The following is a 20,393-nucleotide window of genomic DNA, read 5'->3' as shown; positions in this document are numbered from 1 at the left end:
CACTCGCCGTGTTTGGAGGAAGAAAAAGGATGAGTACAACCCCAAGAACACCATCCCAACCGTGAAGCATGGAGGTGGAAACATCATTCTTTGGGATGCTTTTCTGCAAAGGGTACAGGATGACTGCACCGTATTGAGGGAGGATGGATGGGGCCATGTATCGCGAGATCTTGGCCAACAACCTCCTTCCCTCAGTAAGAGCATTGAAGATGGGTCGTGGCTGGTCTCCAGCATGACAACGACCCGAAACACACAGCCAGGGCAACTAAGGAGTGGCGCCGTAAGAAGCATCTCAAGGTCCTGGAGTGGCCTAGCCAGTCTCCAGACCTGAACCATAGAAAATCTTTGGAGGGAGCTGAAAGTCCGTATTGCCAGCGACAGCCCGAAACCTGAAGGATCTGGAGAAGATCTGTAATGGAGGAGTGGGCCAAAATCCCTGCTGCAGTGTGTGCAAACCTGGTCAAGAACTACAGGAAACGTATGATCTCTGTAATTGCAAACAAAGGTTTCTGTACCAAATATTAAGATCTGCTTTTCTGATGTATCAAATACTTATGTCATGCAATAAAATGCAAATTAATTACTTAAAAATCATACAATGTGATTTTCTGGATTTTTGTTTTAGATTCCGTCTCTCATAGTTGAAGTGTACCCATGATAGAAATTACAGACCTCTACATGCTTTGTAAGTAGGAAAACCTGCAAAATCGGCAGTGTATCAAATACTTGTTCTCCCCACTGTATATGTAGCAGAAAAGTTGTAAAACCAAAAATGATGTGTCCTCCGAAGGTGGTGGATGGGTAAAAAAATACTGAGAGAAACTCCCGGCGCATAGGCATTGGCTTATTTGGCTTAATCTACCAACCAATCTTCTCCCACAACAACTTCCCCCTCCCATAGAAGTCTATGGTCACTCCCACTAAGGCCACCTTGGAATCGTTGATGTACCAGGCTTACAGTATATGCACTGTTCACAATAGAGATTCTGTAAAAACACGCCACTTTGATACAGCTACAATTTTTCATAGCAGGTTAGGAGAATTAGGTTAAGATTACGAAAAGGGTTAGGCTTAGTGAAAATGCTCTCCTAACCTCCTCTCCTATGAAAAGTTACTTGTATCGAAGTTATGTGTTTTTAGGGAGTTCCGTGTGCAATAGCCTGTGGACAAGGTTAGTGGTAAATACCACCTTTTCATTTGGTTATGCATCATTAATAACCAAAGTTACAGGCTGGAGTTACAGGCTGTAGAGAAAAAAAGCTGACAAACTAGACAAATGTTTATGTTTTAGAATTACTAAGATGTTTTTAGAATTTCTAAGACTAGCACTTATTCAAAAGGAATACATTACGGTTAGGATGCAATACTAGTATAAATGGTGACTGATGCAAATAATCACTGAGCTATATAATTGAGCAATAAGGCCCGAGGAGGTGTGGTTTTTTGGCCAATATACCAAGGATAAGGGCTGTTCTTATGCACAAAGCAACGCTGAGTTCCTGGATACAGCCCTTAGCCATGGTATATTATTGGAAATATGCCACAAACCCCCAAAGGTGCCTTATTGCTATTATAAGCTGTTTACCAACATAATTAGAACTGTAAACAAGTAATTTTGCATAATACCCATGGTATTGTTTGATATTATACCTCCAATCAGCATCCAGGACCCAAACTACCCAGTTTATTATGAGGGGATTCGATTAATCTGGCCCCGGGTGCCCGGATAAGCGTGTTTTGCACCAGGTGAAAGTTGATAGCATTCTTTTTGGAACCGGGCTGCATCCCAGGCATGAGCCAGGTGCCCCGTTCAAAGCCCATGGTGAAGTCGGCTCAAAACAAAAGTGACGTAATTAAGCACATTTAGTAATGAGTAAGATTCTGTGTTTTCACATGCAAAAGTGATTGCTTTTGATAAGGAGTATTTCTGCCTGTAATAAAGTCATTTTGTTGGGAAAAACTCATTCTGATTGGCTGGGCCTGACTCCCCAGTAGGTGGGCCTGTCTGCTAAGTGGGTGGGCATATGCCCTCCTAGGCCCACCCATGGCTGCATCCCTGCCCAGTCATGTGAAATCCATAGAATAGGGCTAATGAATTCATTTCAATTGACTGATTTCCTTATATGAACTGTAACCATAACTTGGCTCCAGAGTGGCGCAGCGGTGTAAGTCACTGCATCTCAGTGCAAGAGGCGTCACTACATTCCCTGGTTTGATTCCAGGCTGTATGACATCCGGTTGTCCAATAGAGCGGCAAACAATTGGCCCTGTGTCAGCAGGATTTGGCTGGGGTAGGCCATCATTGTAAATAAGAACTTGTTCATAACTGACTTGCCTAGCTAAATAAAAGTTAAATAAACAAATAAATTAAAAAAATCTTACAAATCTTACAAATTGTTGCATGTTTCATTTATATTTTTGTTCAGTTTATTTAGAAAATTCAAACATATATTTGATGGAAAAGATATGTTGTATGTTTCTGGATGATGCCATGCTGCCTTGTTGACAACATGACCAAGCAGCGCAGATTACTGTTCGATTTGAGAAGTGTACTCCTCCCTCACCGCTTTTGCCCGTTCAAATCCCGGGCCATAGACCGGTGTCTAGCGGCTCAGCATAATCGAATCTGCTCAATATCAAATCAAATTGTATTTGGTTGCGTACATATTTTGCAAATGTTATCGCGAGTGTAGCGAACTGCTTATGTTCCTAGCTCCAACAGTGCAGTAATACCTAACAATACTACACACGCAAATCCCAAAAATGAAAATAAAGGAATTTAGAAAGGTAGAAAAATTTGAACGAGCAATGTCAGAGTCTGGAATATAAATATATATATGTATATGCTGGTATGTATAGACATTTTTATAGAAAATGTGTTTACAGCAGCAGTTAATAATAATGCTGCGTTCATAGCCAATTGGTAATTACTAGTTGTGAACTCGTAAATACCTGTTGTATGCATTTACTTGCTTTGAACTTGTTGAGAAATGCTGATTGGCTAATGGCCAACAAGCTTCATCAACGATACACTAAAGGTACAGCTATCATGCTTTTAAACAAATGATATGTTCAAAATCTATATTAATAGATTGCGTTTTATAAATAATGTTTTGTTGTTGCATTTAACTGTGGAAAATGCTGTTATAGAGGAAATATCCTTATTAGGGGAGGTCAGCATGTGGGAGAAGTTGGAGCTCAGGGATGATAGAGGAGTTTCCCACTTGTTACTAATTACCAGTTGGATTTTTCCCAGTCGTTTATTTTTTTACCATTTATGAAAACAGCATATTAGCAAATTATGGAACATTTGACTGTTCTAGAGCATGGGTGTTGGGCATTATTATGGTTGAAGTGGTTCAGAGAACAAAAAAGTATATTGTCTTGCCATGTCACGTTGACACGAAGTAAGCACAAATTAATAGACAAAGGCAGTCAAATATCACAATGTATTAACATATCTACAATTTTATTTCATCAAAATCGTGCATATGGAAAATATTTTGTGTAGCTGCCCCTTTAAGAATCCTACTATGGGTGTGAAAGGAGGATGTGCTTGGCCAACCCGCTTTTCGCAAGTCACTATTTTAACCCCCGCAAAAAGGAAAAAGTATCCAAAGGAAAAATACATTTATGAGATGTAAAAACGGGACCCAGATATACTCGAAGATACTTTGTAACAAAAATTACTTAACATTGTTTACTTGATGAATGAATGCATCAAGAATCTCTCATCAAGAATTACTGCGTTTCACGGGTCCGGTTCGACTGCATTCATTTTTGGAAGAGCGGGCTAACCAAATCTCAACCTGGAAAATTGATCAACAATGTTCTGCAATATGTTGTTTTAATCCGAAGACTTCTCATTCTAACATCTAGGCTGCTGCACAGCATTCTCAAAATAAGTAATGGGGCATCCTCCGCTTGAGTTCAGCGACTGCTATGGGGATAGTCCGGATTTTAGAGAAAGACTAAAATGCTATGAATTAGAATTGGAAAGAACAAGCAAATTTCTCAAAGATGTAATCAAAGATGGCAACAGTGTAATCAATGCAATCAAGGGTAAGCTTCTCTCTTTCTCCTCTTTTTAATGTTTTACTTTATAGGCTGTTTGTGGCTCACGAGACAGCCTACCCACTGTTTGTAGGAGAGGAACCTCATTGTTGGGCAATTGTTTCCAAAAACAAAGCCTGCCTGATGCTTTCACTTGACCACTAGATAATCTGATTAGATATGGTGAAGCAGAGCCTGACAGATGGAAAGAATCTAATGTAGCCAATTTGAAAGATGCACACTGAGCAGTGGTGTGAAAAGGGGAGAGGGCTGGCCCTCTCCAAATTAAACCCATTTGACCCCCTTGCATCTGTTGTCCTGATGGATTCCTGTACAAATACATGTGTGAATGCACTTCAACCACAAGTTCATAATTTGATTAGCAGCGGAATTACGAGAACACAATTTCAACCATTTTATCAGCCTAACATTGAACTTTTCTTGATAAGAAATGAGTGGATGGCAGTGGGCTGTGACGGCAGACTATTCTTTATGTAACCGACTTAAGATGTCAAAAACATGACCTGATAGACAACCTAAAGCTACATTGTAAATGAACTCTGAACTCTGGTGTGACTCATCCCATGCTGACTTGTGCATGTTTACCTTTTATTTAAGTAGGTAAGTCAGTTAAGAACAAATTCTTATTTTCAATGACGGCCTAGGAACAGTTGGTTAACTGCCTTGTTCAGGGGCAGAAGGCCAGATTTCTATCTTGTCAACTCGGGCATTCGATCTTGCAACCTTTCGGTTAGTAGTCCAATGCTCTAACCACTAGGCTACCTGCCACCCCACATGTGACTCATGCACCTTCTATGCTATGCTTCATAAAGTCAGTCCAAATCCACAGAGCACTGATCATGGATAGCCTATGGAGTCAAGATCAGGAATCATTTAGAGGCCTTATGTAGGTAGGCATAAATGTTTCAATCATAGAAAAATATGTTTGCAGCACAGTCTATAACCACACCCAAACCACTTGCTAAACAAGCATAAGTAAACAATGGAAGCCCTTAGTGATTTTTATTATACACAAGATGAACTTATTATCCATGCCATGGTCCTGTCTCTTTTCCTTCCTGTTTTCTCTCCACCAAAACCACTGCCATATGATATTCTACTGTACATATAAAGCGAGAATGCTGCCTTTGCAGGTCTCAAGGAAGCAAAAATGTAAAACTCATGAACCAAATAATGTATGCTGACCAGTGTGTTTGCCCTTGTGTTTACAGAAACTTGGTTGATGCCTTTTGCACTGTTGGAGTTGATCTTACTTAGGCTACTGAAGGCTAACCTCAGTATTTCACCGAAGTACCACTGTGCTAATCCCAAACGTCAGCTCTTGGACATTCTCCATGAGTACCACTGCCTCTTGGTATAGGACCAAATGACTGGAACAGTATTTGCATTGTTTGACCCACCAAGATTCCATTCCGTAGCCCAATTCACCAATGTCAAGCTTTTTATCTTGAAAACAGAAACTGCCATTGTAAAGAGAGATGAAGTGCTGAGTAGGGGATATGTCACTTATTCAGTCTTGGTGATAACTGGGGGTCACTTGAAGAGTGTTCATTGTCGAGGTACAAGGGATTGGTCTGAAATAAGAGTCTTCCCCTATGATATACAGATTTATCATAAGTCATAGGCCTAACAACATCCATCTGGGGGTGCAAACAAGTCCACAGTGATTCCCCTAAGATTTTTTTAGCAGCGGTGGTAAAGTTAGTGTGGGGGGGGCGTGTGGTAGTGGGCGTGGCCAATGTCACAGTCTCCGACCATACATTTTAGAGACCCTCTTGGCTGCTGAGACATAATGTTGCTGTTTTAAAGCTACAATTTTACATATTTTGCCATGGGGCAGAGAGACTTTTTATTTTTATTGTAAAAGCTAATTTCCTGAAATTCCACATATTTTGCAATGGCTTGTGCCGTGTTCTTATGTTTGAGTGACTAAAACCTTATAGCAAAGTCAGTGGGGGCTCCAATAAATTGCTACATTATCTTTTCTTCATACTTTATATCTGGTTTTAGTCATTGAAGTTTACACAAAGTGTTTTACCATCCTGAAAATATTATCATATTTTTTTGAAGTGGAGTTAATGATATATGTCGGTACTGTAGGTAGCGTTTGCTATCGCTAGTCTGCTGTACCTGAGTAAAAACAGTATTTTTCATCCTATAGCTTGTTCTCCAGCTTCTTTTTAAATAGTGAGCCAATAGGTTTTCAGCATTTTTATTTACCTGACTGATCAAAACTTGTTTTCTCATGCTTTCTTGTATGTCTGCAGCAGACACATACTGAGCAATATGTTTGTTATGTCAAATCGCAATTTAAATCGCAGTATAGAATCACAATATATATTGTACCGGGACATAAGTATCATGAGGTCCCTGGCAATTCCCAGCCCTACTGCTCTTTCGATGACAGACTGACCAAGTGAATCCAGCTGAAAGCTATGATCCATTATTGATATCAAATCAAATGTATTTATATAGCCCTTCTTACATCAGCTGATATCTCAAAGTGCTGTACAGAAACCCAGCCTAAAACCCCAAACAGCAAGCAATGCAGGTGTAGAAGCACGGTGGCTAGGAAAAACTCCCTAGAAAGGCCTAAACCTAGGAAGAAACCTAGAGAGGAACCAGGCTATGAGGGGTGGCCAGTCCTCTTCTGGCTGTGCCGGGTGAGATTATAACAGAACATGGCCAAGATGTTCATAAATGACCAGCATGGTCAAATAATAATAATCAGTAGTTGTCGAGGTGCAGCAAGTCCGCACCTCAGGAGTAAATGTCAGTTGGCTTTTCATAGCCGATCATTAAGAGTATCTCTACCGCTCCTGCGGTCTCTAGAGAGTTGAAAACAGCAGGTCTGGGACAGGTAGCATGTCCGGTGAACAGGTCAGGGTTCCATAGCCGCAGGCAGAACAGTTGAAACTGGAACAGCAGCACGGCCAGGTGGACTGGGGACAGCAAGGAGTCATCATGCCAGGTAGTCTTGAGGCATGGTCCTAGGGCTCAGGTCCTCCGAGAGAGAGAGAGAGAAAGAAAGAGAGAATTAGAGAGAGCATACTTAAATTCACACAGGACACCGGATAAGACAGAAGTACTCCAGATATAACAAACTGACCCTAGCCCTCCGACACATAAACTACTGCAGCATAAATACTGGAGGCTGAGACAGGAGGGGTCAGGAGACACTGTGGCCCCATCTGATGATACCCCCGGACAGGGCCAAACAGGAAGGATATAACCCCACCCACTTTGCCAAAGCACAGCCCGCACACCACTAGAGGGATATCTTCAACCACCAACTTACCATCCTGAGACAAGGCCGAGTATAGCCCACAAAGATATCCGCCACGGCACAACCCAAGGGGGGGCGCCAACCCAGACAGGAAGATCACGTCAGTGACTCAACCCACTCAAGTGACGCACCCCTCCTAGGGACTGCATGAAAGAGCACCAGTAAGCCAGATGTCACCTCTTATATCCAGTTCAATCAGTGTCGATGAAGGGGAGGAGACAGGTTAAAGAAGGATTTTAAGCCTTGAGACATGGATTGTGTATATGTGCCATTCAGAGGGTGAATGGGAAGACAATATTTAAGTGCCTTTTGAACAGGGTATGGTAGTAGGTGCCAGGTGCACCGGTTTTAGTCTGTCAAGAACAGCAACGCTGCTGGGTTTTTCATGCTCAACCTTTTCCTGTGTGTATCAAGAATGGTCCACCACCCAAAGGACATCCAGCCAACTTGACACAAATGTGGGAAGCATTAGTCTACATGGGCCAGCATCCCTGTGGAACGCTTTCGATGCCTAGTAGAGTCCATGCCCTGCCGAATTGAGCCTGTTCTGAGGGCAAAAGAGGGTGCAACTCCATATTAATAAGGTGTACCTAATGTTTTATACACTCAGTGTTGTGTAAAACTCAGGAGGTGGACTTTATAAAAAATGAAAAACCCTAATTATAGCTTTTCCTTTGACTGAAAGGATAGGTTAATTAAAGTTTTTCTTTTGTCACATGCGCAAGTACAGTGAAATGCCTTTTTTGCTAACACAAAATCTAACAATGCAATAATCAATAATAATGTAATACTAGAAAAACACGAGAAATATGAAGAACACAAGTATAAGCATACTTGACTATATACAGAGTCAGTTCCAATACCATATTTACAATGTGCAGGGATACTGGAGTGATGGAGGTAGATATATGTGTAGGGTTGACTAGGCCACAGGATATAAGATACACAGAGTAGCAGCAGCTTGTATGTGAGTGGGTGTGTGTAGAGTCGGTATAAATGTATGTGCATATTATGTGTGAGTAAGCAGAGGATGGAGTGAGTGTGTAGGGCCCTGTGAGTGTGCATAGAGACAGTGCAAAAATAAAAGGTCAATAAAGATATAAGGTTAACTCAGTCCGTGTAGCTATTCAGTCACCCAAGTCATAGACTGTTCTCTCTGCTACCGCACGGCAAGCGGTACCGGAGCGTAAAGTCTAGGACCAAAAGGCTCCTTAATAGCTTCTACCTCCAAGCCAAAAGACTGCTGGACAACTAAACTAATCAAATGCCCCCTCCACCCCCCTTGTTTTTACACTGCTGCTACTCTCTGTTTATTATCTATGCATAGTCACTTTACAAATTACAAATTACCCCGACTAACCTGTGCCCCCGCACATTGACTCGGCGATATTGTATATCGCCTCATGTTACTTTTTGATTTAGATTTTTTTTTTAAACTTTCGTTTTTTTAATAAATATTTTATAAACTATTTCTTCAACTGCATTGTTGGTTAAGGGCTTGTAAGTACATTTTCACGGTAAGGTCTGTTCAGCGCATGTGACAAATACAATTAGATTTATTTATCAGTCTTATTCCTTGGGAATAGAAGCTGTTCAAGAGCCTGTTGGTGTCAGACTTGATGCACCAGTACCGCTTGCCATGTGGAAGCAGAGAGAATAGACTCCAACCACCCAAGCCATAAGCCATTCTTTCCATACCGCCTGATATAGATGTCCTGGATGGCAGGGAGCTCGGCCCCAGTAATGTACTGGGCTGTCCACAGTGATGCAGCCAGTCAAGATGCTCTATGGTACAGCTGTAGAACTTGTTGAGGGCCCATGCCAAACTATTTCAACCTCCTGAGGGGGAAGAGGCCCTGTCACACCTTCTTCAGGACTGTGCACATGTAGACTGTGCGTGTGTGGACCATTAAGTCTTTAGTGATTTGGACTCAGAGGAACTTGAAGATCTCGACGATCTCGACCTGCTCCACTGCAGCCCTGTGTAACAGTATTGCTTCTGTCCCTCTCCTCTCCCCAACCTGGGCTTGAACCAGGGACCCTCTGCACACATCAACAACAGTCACCGTTGAGTCATTGTTACCTATCGCTCCACAAAGCCCCGGTCCTTGCAGAGCAGGGGAAACAACTACTTCAAGGTCTCAGAGCGAGTGACTTCACCGATTTCAAATGCTTCTAGCGCGCACCGCTAACTAGCCAGCTATTTCATACTGGTTTCAGTAGTCTGTCTGACATCTTGGGCCTCCTCATTGGCACACCTCTGAGGTGAAAGGAATTTGACACGCCTCTTCTGATGTAATTTAAGAAAATATATTTGACAGAGCAGGAGACGGCAATTAAGCAGTGTAGCAACGTTCCTAATTCTGGGTCCAGCGGAGTAGGCTGAACCTAAAGCTGAGTTTGCCCTCAGCTCTTGTAGATTTTTACCTTATTGATCTATGCCCCAACCTGAAGAACCATTCTAACCATTAAAATGTCCATGTCTTACTTATCTGTATATTATACAATGGGTGGGTCTAATCTTGAAGGCTGATTGGGTAACTGCATTCCAGCTGGTGTCTATTCCACAAGTTACCACCGGCTAAATCTATGACATTAAACTGCCTATTTACTCTGTTTCATCTGACTGCGCAATCCACTCTCATCAGCCCAGCGAAGCAATTTCTAAACTTGCTCTCCACTATAAAAAGCATCTAGACATTATCTCACATTTCTTTTTGACTAACATTTGTTTTCAACAGGGGATATTTGTATAAACCTTGCCGTCGGTCTCTCCAACATTTGCAACATTGTTTCTGTATTCAAATTCGATCTCTAGCTGTTCCATAGTAATGAACGTGTCGGACGAGACGCGGGCAGGCAATGTTTCTCAGCCAGTCGAAATCATGAATCAGCTGGCATCATTTTTATGATGATCTATACAAAGAAATGTAAAGTAAAAAAAAGTCAAACTAAATTAAGTGCAGGTAGTTTGCAGTCCTTCCAGCTTCATTTTGAAGTGATTGTGTTATCTGTGTTGTTGGCTAGCTCCTCTGAACAACGGTGTCCTGACGAGTGAACAATTTTTCTATGCCAGGTGAAATCGTGCCTAATTTCAATCATTGTTATGGATGTATCCAAATAAATGTTACTAGAAATCAGCTTATGCAAATGCAGCTACTTTGCTGTTATTATGGCTGCACATTTGATGTGGCTGTAAGTTAGCCATAGCTAGCTGGCTGGCTAGCTAGCTAGCAAGCAAGGGATAAGGACATTGCCAGCCAATATTGCAATGGAACTTTGAGAACAAAAAGACTGAACGGCTGGGAACGACTATATCCTGTGGAAGGATGAAATAGTATGAATAATCAAAACGTTTTTAATTAAAATATGTAAAGCAATATTTGAATATGTTGGTAAACCGTTATAATGCCCTGTGAGAATATATTGGCATGGTTTGCTGGCCTTCAACTTCTTCTTGGGCCTAACATCCGTGCCAATATATCCTCCAAACACCAGTTTCTCTGACATTATCACTTAATTAATTGCTTTGATAGTTATTCTTTCACCAAAAGTGATTCCACCATCACTGGGTGTGGTGAAACCTTCTCCGAATGAATGATCTGATAGCACATACTGTTGGACTTATTCCATAATTTTACATCTTACAGTAATGACTGTCTAAACTCATTAGAACGCTTGACAGATGACTAACATTTTTTTTTTCACCTTTATTTAACCAGGTAGGCCAGTTGAGAACAAGTTCTCATTTACAACTGCGACCTGGCCAAGATAAAGCAAAGCAGTGCGACACAACCAACACGGAGTTACACATGGAATTAACAAACGTACAGTCAACACAATAGAAAAATCTATGTACAGTGTGTGCAAATGTAGAATATTAGTGAGGTAAGGCAATAAATAGGCCATAGAGGTGAAATAATTACAATTTAGCATTAACACTGGAGTGATATCAAATTTTATTTGTCACATAAACATGGTCAGCAGATGTTAATGCGAGTGTAGCGAAATGCTTGTGCTTCTAGTTCCGACCATGCAGTAATATCTAATAAGTAATCTAACCTAACAATTTCACAACTACCTTATACACACAAGTCTAAAGGAATGAATAAGAATATGTACATAAAAATATATGATTGAGTGATGGCCGAACGGCATAGGCAAGATGCAGTAGATGGTATAGACTACAGTATATACATATGAGATGAGTATGTAGGGTATGTAAATATTATATAAAGTGGCATTGTTTAAAGTGGCTAGTGATGCATTTATTACATACATTTTTCAATTTTTCCATTCGTAAAGTGGCTAGAGTTGAGTCAGTATGTTGGCAGCAGCCACTCTATGTTAATGATGGCTGTTTAACAGTCTGATGGCCTTGAGATAGAAGCTGTTTCTCACTCTCGGTCCCCGCTTTGATGCACCTGTACTGACCTCGCCTTCTGTATGATAGCGGGGTGAACAGGCAGTCGCTCGGGTGGTTGTTGTCCTTGATGATCTTTTTGGCCTTCCTGTGACGTCGGGTAGTATAGGTGTCCTGGAGGGCAGGTAGTTTGACCCCGGTGATGCGTTGTGCAGACCTCACTACCCTCTGGAGAGCCTTACGGTTGTGGGCGGAGCAGTTGTCGTACCAGGTGGTGATACAGCCCGACAGGATGCTCTCAATTGTGCATCTGTAAAAATTTGGTGACAAGCCAAATTTCTTCAGCCTCCTGAGGTTGAAAAGGCGCTGCTGCGCCTTCACAACGCTGTCTGTGTGGGTGGACCATTTTAGTTTGTCCGTGATGTGTACTCCGAGGAACTTAACTTTCCACCCTCTCCACTACTGTCCCGTCGATGTGGCTAAGGGGCTGCTCCCTCTGCAGTTACCTGAAGTCCATGATCATCTCCTTTGTTTTGTTGACGTTGAGTGTGAGGTTATTTTCCTGACACCACACTCCGAGGGCCCTCACCTCCTCCACGTAGGCCGTCTCCTCGTTGTTTGTAATCAAGACTACCACTCTATTGTCGTCTGCAAACTTGATGATTGAGTTGGAGGCGTGCATGGCCACGCAGTCATGGGTGAACAGAGAGTACAGGAGAGGGCTGAGAACACACCCTTGTGGGGCCCCAGTGTTGAGGATCAGCGGGGTGGAGATGTTGTTACCTACCCTCACCACCTGGGGGCAGGAAGTCCAGGACACAGGGCGGGGTCGAGACCCAGGGTCTCGAGCTTGATGATGTGTTTGGAGGCTACTATGGCGTTAAATGCTGAGCTGTAGTCGATGAACAGCATTCTTACATAGTTATTCCTCTTGTCCAGATGGGTTAGGGCAGTGTGATTGCGTTGTCTGTGGACCTATTGGGGCGGTAAGCAAATTGGTGTGGGTCTAGGGTGTCAGGTAGGGTGGAGGTGATATGGGCCTTGACTTGTCTCTCAAAGCACTTAATGATGACGCACTTAATGATGACGGGGTGAGTGCTACGGGGCGGTAGTCATTTAGCTCAGTTACCTTAGCTTTCTTGGGAACAGGAACAATGTTGAAGCATGTGGGAACAGCAGACTGGGATAAGGATTGATTGAATATGTCCGTAAACACACCAGCCAGCTGGTCTGCGCATGCTCTGAGGACGTGGCTGTGGATGCCATTTGGGCCTGCAGCCTTGCGAGGGTTAACGCGTTTAAATGTTTTACTCACATTGGTTCCAGTGAAGGAGAGCGCGCAGGTTTTGGTAGCGGGCAAGACATTGTGGTCCGCGACGGGGCTGGTTTTTCTTTTATAGTCTGTGATTGACTGTAGACCCTGCCACATACCTCTCGTGTCTGAGCTGTTTAATTGCAACTCTACTTTGTCTCTATACTGACGCTTAGCTTGTTTGATTGCCTTGCGGATGTTTCCGGTCACTTTGCCCTGATTTAAAAGCAGTGGTTCGCACTTTCAGTTTTGCGCGAATGCTGCCATCAATCCACGGTTTCTGGTTGGGGAATATTTTAATAGATGCTGTGGGTACAACATCACCGATGCACTTGCTAATAAACCCGAATCAGCGTATTCATCAATGTTGTTGTTCGACGCTATGCAGAACATATCCCAGTCCACGTGATCGAAGCAATCTTGAGCTTGGAATCTGATTGGTCGGACCAGTGTTGAACAGACCTGAGCACGGGTGCTTCCTGTTTTAGTTTCGGTCTATAGGCTGGGAGCAACAAAATGGAGTCGTGGTCAGCTTTTCCGAAAGGAGGCCGGGGGAGGGCCTTATATGCCTCGCGGAAGTTAGAGTAACAATGATCCAGGGTTTTGCCAGCCCGGGTCGCGCAATCGATATGCTGATACAATTTAGGGAGCCTTGTTTTCAGATGAGCTTTGTTAAAATCCCCAGCAACAATAAATGCAGCCTCAGGATATGTGGTTTCCAGTTTACATAGTCAAATGAAGTTTGTTCAGGGCTGTCGATGTGTCTGCTTGGGAGTGAATATACATGACTGTGATTATGATCGAAGAGAAATATCTTGGTAGATAATGCGATCTGCATTTGATTGTGAGGAATTCTAGGTCAGGTGAACAAAAGTACTTGAACATACAGGAACATACTTCCTGTATGTTGTTATGATTAACGAGACGTGGTGTGATCATAAGGCATACACCCCCGCCCTTCTTCTTACCAGAGAGATGCTTGTTTCTGCCGGCGCGATGCGTGAAGAAACCAGGTGGCTGTACCAACTCCGATAGTGTGTCTCGAGTGAGCCATGTTTCCGTGAAACAAAGAACGTTACAGTCTCTGTCTCTCTGGAAGGCAACCCTTGCTCGGATTTCGTCTACCTTGTTGTCAAGAGACTGGGCATTGGTGAGTAGTATGCTCGGGAGCGGTGCGCGATGTGCCTGTCTACGGAGCCTGACCAGAAGACCACTCTGCGGCCCCTTCTGCGGCGCCGTTGTTTTGGGTCGCCGGCTGGGATCCGATCCATTGTCCTGGGCGGAGGGTCAAAAGATCTGCTTCGGGAAAGTCGTATTCCTGGTCGTAATGTTGGTGAGTTGACGTTGCTCTTATATCCAATAGTTCCTCCTGACTGTATGTAATAAAACCTAGATTTCCTGGGGTAACAATGTAAGAAATAACACATAAAAAAACAAAATACTGCATAGTTTCCTAGAAAGAAAGGCCTGCTCGCTGAAGTGTTTTAGGGAGCGATTGACAGTGATGAGGGGTGGTCGTTTGACCACGGATCCATTATGGACGCAGGCAATGAAGCAGTGATCGCTGAGATACTGGTTGAAGACGGCAGAGGTGTATTTAGAGGGCAAGTTGGTCAGGATGATATCTAAGAAGGGGGACCATGGTTACGGATTTAGGGTTGTACCTGGCCATCTAACATCCGGCGCCAACAGAGATGTGCAAGTAGAGATACTGTGGTGCAACAGCACAAGAAGATAAATAACAATATGGGGAGGAGGTAGTTGGGTGTGCTATTTACAGATTGGCTGTGTACAGGTATAGGGATTGGTAAGCTGCTTTGACAGCTGATGCTTAAAGTTGGAGAGGGAGATATGACTCCAGCTTCAGAGATTTGAAATTCGTTCTAGTCATTGGCAGCTAAGAACTGGAAGGAAAGGCGGCCAAACGAGGTGTTGGCTTTGGGGATGACCAGTGAAATATACCTGCTGGAGCGTGTGCTATGGGATGGTGTTGCTATGGTGACCAGTGAGCTGAGATACGGCGGGGCTTTACCTAGCAAAGACTTATCGATGACCTAAATCCAGTGGGTTTGGCAACGAATATGAAGCAAGGGCCAGCCAACGAGAGCATACAGGTCGCAGTGGTATATGGGGCTTTGGTGACAAAACGGATGGCATTGTGATAGACTACATTCAATTTGCTGAGTAGAGTGTTGGGGGCTATTTTGTAAATGACATCGCCAAAGTCAAGGATCGGTAGGATAGTCAGTTTTACGAGGGTATTTTTGGCAGCATGAGGTGGATCAGAGAATCACCAGCAGCAAGAGCGACTTCATTGATATATACATAGAAAATAATCGTCCCGAGAATTTAGCCCTGTGGCACCTCCATAGAGACTGCCAGAGGCCCTCTGATTTGATACACTGAACTCTATCTGAGAAGTAGTTGGTGAACCAGGCGAGGCAGTCATTTGAGAAACCAAGGCTATTGAGTCTGCCAATAAGAATGCGGTGATTGACAGAGTTGAAAGGCTTGGACAGGTCCATGAAGACGGCTGCACAGTACTGTCTTTTATCGATGGCAGTTATGATATCGTTTAGGACCTTGAGCGTGGCTGAGGTGCACCCATGACCAGCTCGGAAACCGGATTGCATAGTGGAGAAGGTACGGTGGGATTTGAAATGGTCGATCTTTGTTCACTTGGCTTTCAAAGACTTTAGAAAGGCAGGACAGGATGGATATAGGTCTGTAACAGTTTGGGTCTAGAGTGTCTCCCCTTTGAAGAGGGGGATGACCGCGGCAGCTTTCCAATCTTTGGGGATCTCAGACGATACGAATGAGGTTGAACAGGCTAGTAATAGGGGTTGCAACAATTTCGGCGGATAATTTTAGAAAGAGATGGTCCAGATTGTCTAGCCCAGCTGAATTGTAGGGATCCAGATTTTGCAGCTCTTTCAGAACATCAGCTGTCTGGATTTGGGTGAAAGAGAAGTGGGTGGGGGCTTGGGCAAGTTGCTGCAGGGGATGCAGAGCTGTTGGCCGGGGTAGCGGTAGCCAGGTGGAAAGCATGGCCAGCCGTAGGAAAATGCTTATTGAAATGATCGATTATCGTAGATTTATCGGTGGTGACAGTGTTTCCTAGCCTCAGTGCAGTGGGCAGCGCTTATTCTCCATGGACTTTAGTGTCCCAAAAATGTTTGGAATTAGTGCTACAGGATGCAAATTTCTGTTTGAAAAAGCTAGTGTATATTGGTTCCTGATTTCCCCGAAAAATTGCATATCGCGGGGGCTATTCGATGCTAATGCAGAACGCCACAGGATGTTTTTGTGCTGGTCATGGGCAGTCAAGTCTGGGGTGATCCAAGGGCTATCTGTTCTTAGTTCTCCATTTTTTTTAATGGGGCATGCTTATATAAGGTGAGGAAAGCACTTTTGAAGAGCAACCAGGCATCCTCTACTGACTGGATGAGGTTAGTATCCTTCCAGGATACCTGGGCCAGGTCGATTAGAAAGGCCTGCTCGCTGAAGTGTTTTAGGGAGCGTTTGACAGTGATGAGGGGTGGTCGTTTGACCACGGATCCATTACGGACGCAGGCAATGAGGCAGTAATCGCTGAGATACTGGTTGAAGACGGCAGAGGTGTATTTAGAGGGCAAGTTGGTCAGGATGATATCTAWGAGGGTGCCCATGGTTACGGATTTAGGGTTGTACCTGTTAGGTTGCTTGATAATTTGTGTGAGATTGAGGGCATCTAGCTTAGATTGTAGGACGGCCGGGGTGTTAAGTATATCCCAGTTTAGGTCACCTAACAGTACGAACTCTGAAGATAGATGATGGGCGATCAATTAACATATGGTGTCCAGGGCACAGCTGGGGGCTGAGGGGGGTCTATAACAAGCGGATACAGTGAGAGACTTGTTTCTGGAAAGGTGGATTTTTAAAAGTAGAATCTCGAATTGTTTGGACACAGACCTGGATAGTATGACAAAACTCTGCAGGCTATCTCTGCAGTAGATTGCAACTCCGCCCCTTTTGGCAGTTCTATCTTGTTGGAAAATGTTGTAGTTGGGGATGGAAATTTCTGGATTTTTGGTGGCCTTCCTAAGCCAGGATTCAGACACGGCTAGGACATCAGTGTTGGCGGAGTGTGCTAAAGCAGTGAATAAAACATATTTAGGGAGGAGGCTTCTGATGTTAACATGCATGAAAACAAGGCTTTTACGGTTACAGAAGTTAACAAATGAGAGTGCCTGGGGAATAGGAGTGGTGCTGGGGGCTGCAGGGCCTGGGTTAACCTCTACATTACCTGTGGAACAAAGGAGGGGGAGTAGGATAAGGGTACGGCTAAAGGCTAACTGGTTGTCTAGTGCGTTCGGAACAGAGAGTAAAAGGAGCATATTTCTGGGCGTGGAAGAATAGATTCAAGGCATAATGTACAGACAAGGGTATGGAAGGATGCGAGTACAATGGAGGTAAACCTAGGCATTAAGTGACGATGAGAGAGGTTTTGTCTCTAAAGGCACCAGTTAAGCCAGGTGAGGTCACCGCATGTGTGGGGGGTGGGACAAAAGGGCAACCTAAGGCATATTGGGCAGGGCTGGGGGCTCTACAGTGAAATAAGACAATAATACCCAACCAAAACAGCATTAGACAAGGCATATTGACATTCGGGAGACGCATGTGTAGCCGAGTGAACATAGGGTCCAATGAGTAGCAATAGGTGAGTCAGGGAGTCGTTCAGTAGTCACTACAACACTAGGTGAGCCTGTTGAAACCACTTCGGCTGATTACGTCAGTAGCATAGGGTTGGGAGGTATCCAGATTGTCATACCTTTTCTGTACCATACGGTATATCCGAATCCACACAAGGAGCGCTATAAAAAAATAAAACATTTAGGCAACAGGGCTCTTGATCCAGGAGGGGATTGAATGTCTCTGCTCTAACTAAGAAGCTTGATCTTGACACCTAGCCAATTAGTTAGCAAACCAGATGCATAGCTGGAGAAAAATGGAAACACGAAGTAGACACTCTTTGTTCCTTTTTAAAAACCTGCTGTATATTGTGTTCTGTAGCTTAGAAAATAAATCATTGTTACTCGATGACAACATAAGGATATTTGTTTCCAACATTAGAGCTGTTTTCCTAAAGAAGTTAATGTTAGCTCTCCTTGTACTTTTAAAGGCCAGCCGTGCTGCCCTGTTCTGAGCCAACTGCAATTTTCCAAAGTCCCTCTTTGTGGCACCTGACCACACTACTGAACAGTAGGCCAGGTGTGACAAAACAAGGGCCTGTAGGACCTGCCTTGTTGATAGTGTTAAGAATGCACACTACCGCTTTATTATGGACAGACATCTCCCCATCTTAGCTACTGTTTTATCAATATGTTTTGACCAATCCAGGGTAACTCCAAGCAGTTTAGTCACCTCAACTTGCTGTCGTGACAATCATTAATGTGTTTGATTGTGACATACCACATTAAATTAATCGTATAACAATGAAGTAGTAATCTGGTGCACCACGGGAAAAGTTATTTAACGAGTTACTATCTCCTGACTAAACTCTAAAGATATATTTATATCTTACATCAGTCACAGTCAATTCATTAATTCTTATTTACCTTATCAGTCTCATTCTGAATGTCGCAAAACTCTTGGATAACTGCACGAACCCTAGCATAAATTATGAATCAGCAATATACAAATTGGCTTAATTATTTATTTGCTAACTAAATAATCACACAGAATTACAAACAGGATAGCTTACACATTGATTACTACACAATGCAATGAAAAGTCCCTAGTGGACAAAACGGAGATGACTGCTTGTTACACAGAATGTTGGATTCAAAAGAGGGAAATGGGGAGACAAAGGAATTTCACTATCGTACATACAGCTGATAACTATGCTCATGGTAATGCAAATACTTTGAAAGGCACTCGCACATCTAAGCAAAGATTTTGCAGGTGCATGGCAACAGTTGAACAAGATGAATGAAAAAGGAAACCGCACACTGCTCTTGATAGTATCACTGATCTTTAATAAGTAAGCTTATTAATGCAAATACTTTGCACATGAACGGCCGCTCATTCGAAAGAATTGCAATGTACATATTTACGTGTGTATGGCTTTGCTGTCTCTGTTAAACACTCGATCCATCTATGGGGAGTAATTCGACAACGTTTCTGGTTGTCCACCAGAGGTCACCATGTCCTTTGCAGCTGTAGCTTCTCTGTCTCGGAGTGTCTGTTAGACCAGCTCTTCCAGAGGAAGTGTTTGTTAGAATGGTTCTTTCAAAGTACCACCCGGTGGTTCTCGGTCAAGTTTACTAGACTAAAGTTCTTAAACAGCTGCACACTGAATGTTCCTGTGTATTCTTCAAGAGAGTTTCAGCGTTTCTAACCATTTCGTACCTTTCAGCTCACACGGTCTGTCACGCTGGTCTAATGTAGAGCTAGAACCATTTTACATGCCTGTAGCAACCCGGCAATGTACTGATCTCTAGAGATTTAAATTCCTACCATTTCAACGTACAGCCACGCTCCAAGTTTTTCTGGTCTGCTAGATTCTAAACATTCTATATATTCAATATACAAATCTGAGTAAAGGAATGAAATAAGAATATATACATATAAATATATGGATGAGCAATGACAGAGCGGCACAGGCAATATGCAAAAGATGGTATAAAATACAGTATATATATACCATCTTTTGCATATTGCATGTGCCGCTCTGTCATTGCTCATCCATATATTTATATGTATATATTCTTATTTCATTCCTTTACTTAGATTTGTGTGTAATAGGTAGTTGTTGTGGAATTGTTAGGTATTGCTCCACTGTCGGAACTAGAAGCACAAGCATTTCGCTACACTCGCAATAACATCTGCTAACCATGTGTATGTGACCAATAAAATTTGATTTGATACTGACTGTTAGCACTTGGTGGTCTATAACAGCTTCCCACAAGAATGGGCTTTAGGTGAGGTAGATGAGCCTGTAGCCGTATTACTTCAACAGTATTTAACATTAGAAAGTATCTAGGCTTTACAGGAATGTGGTTCTTTATATAGACCGCAACACCGCCCCCGTTGGCATTTCTATCTTTTTGGTAAATGTTGTAACCATGTATTGCTACCACTGTATTATCTAAGTGAGTTTCAGAATATGAATGTCATCTGTTACAAGCAAGTTATTGACTTCATGAACCTTGTTTCTTAGCCCATATTAACATATGCAGCCTATTTCTAGCACTTCTGGGTTGCTTGATTGTTTTTAATACTTTACTGTGAAGCTTATCAGAAGTCGACTTGATTGTGCAGCTCACCCTGCACTAAGTGCTCTTCCTACTAGGGCACACCGCCTCAGTGCTAACAGT

General features: G+C 43.0%; 1 protein-coding gene across 7 annotated transcripts in view; it reads left to right on the top strand.

The window, feature by feature from the left end:
• Window positions 1-3,551: 3,551 nt before the first annotated feature.
• The window catches only part of ophn1 (oligophrenin 1), a 58,561-nt gene continuing 41,719 nt past the window's right edge, over window positions 3,552-20,393 (top strand). For all 7 annotated transcript variants that reach the window (XR_011481775.1, XR_011481774.1, XR_011481773.1 and 4 more), the window contains exon 1: window positions 3,552-4,062. Coding sequence is in view for 4 of the 7 variants with exons in the window: in XM_070449466.1 (XP_070305567.1) it covers window positions 3,909-4,062 (154 nt within the window). In the remaining 3 variants the exon portion in view is untranslated. The remainder of the gene's footprint in view (window positions 4,063-20,393) is intronic.

This window comes from Salvelinus sp. IW2-2015, linkage group LG20 (genome assembly GCF_002910315.2).
Source record: "Salvelinus sp. IW2-2015 linkage group LG20, ASM291031v2, whole genome shotgun sequence".
In the NCBI taxonomy this organism is placed as follows: Eukaryota; Metazoa; Chordata; class Actinopteri; order Salmoniformes; family Salmonidae; genus Salvelinus; species Salvelinus sp. IW2-2015.
This window is presented reverse-complemented; position numbering and strand designations above follow the sequence as displayed.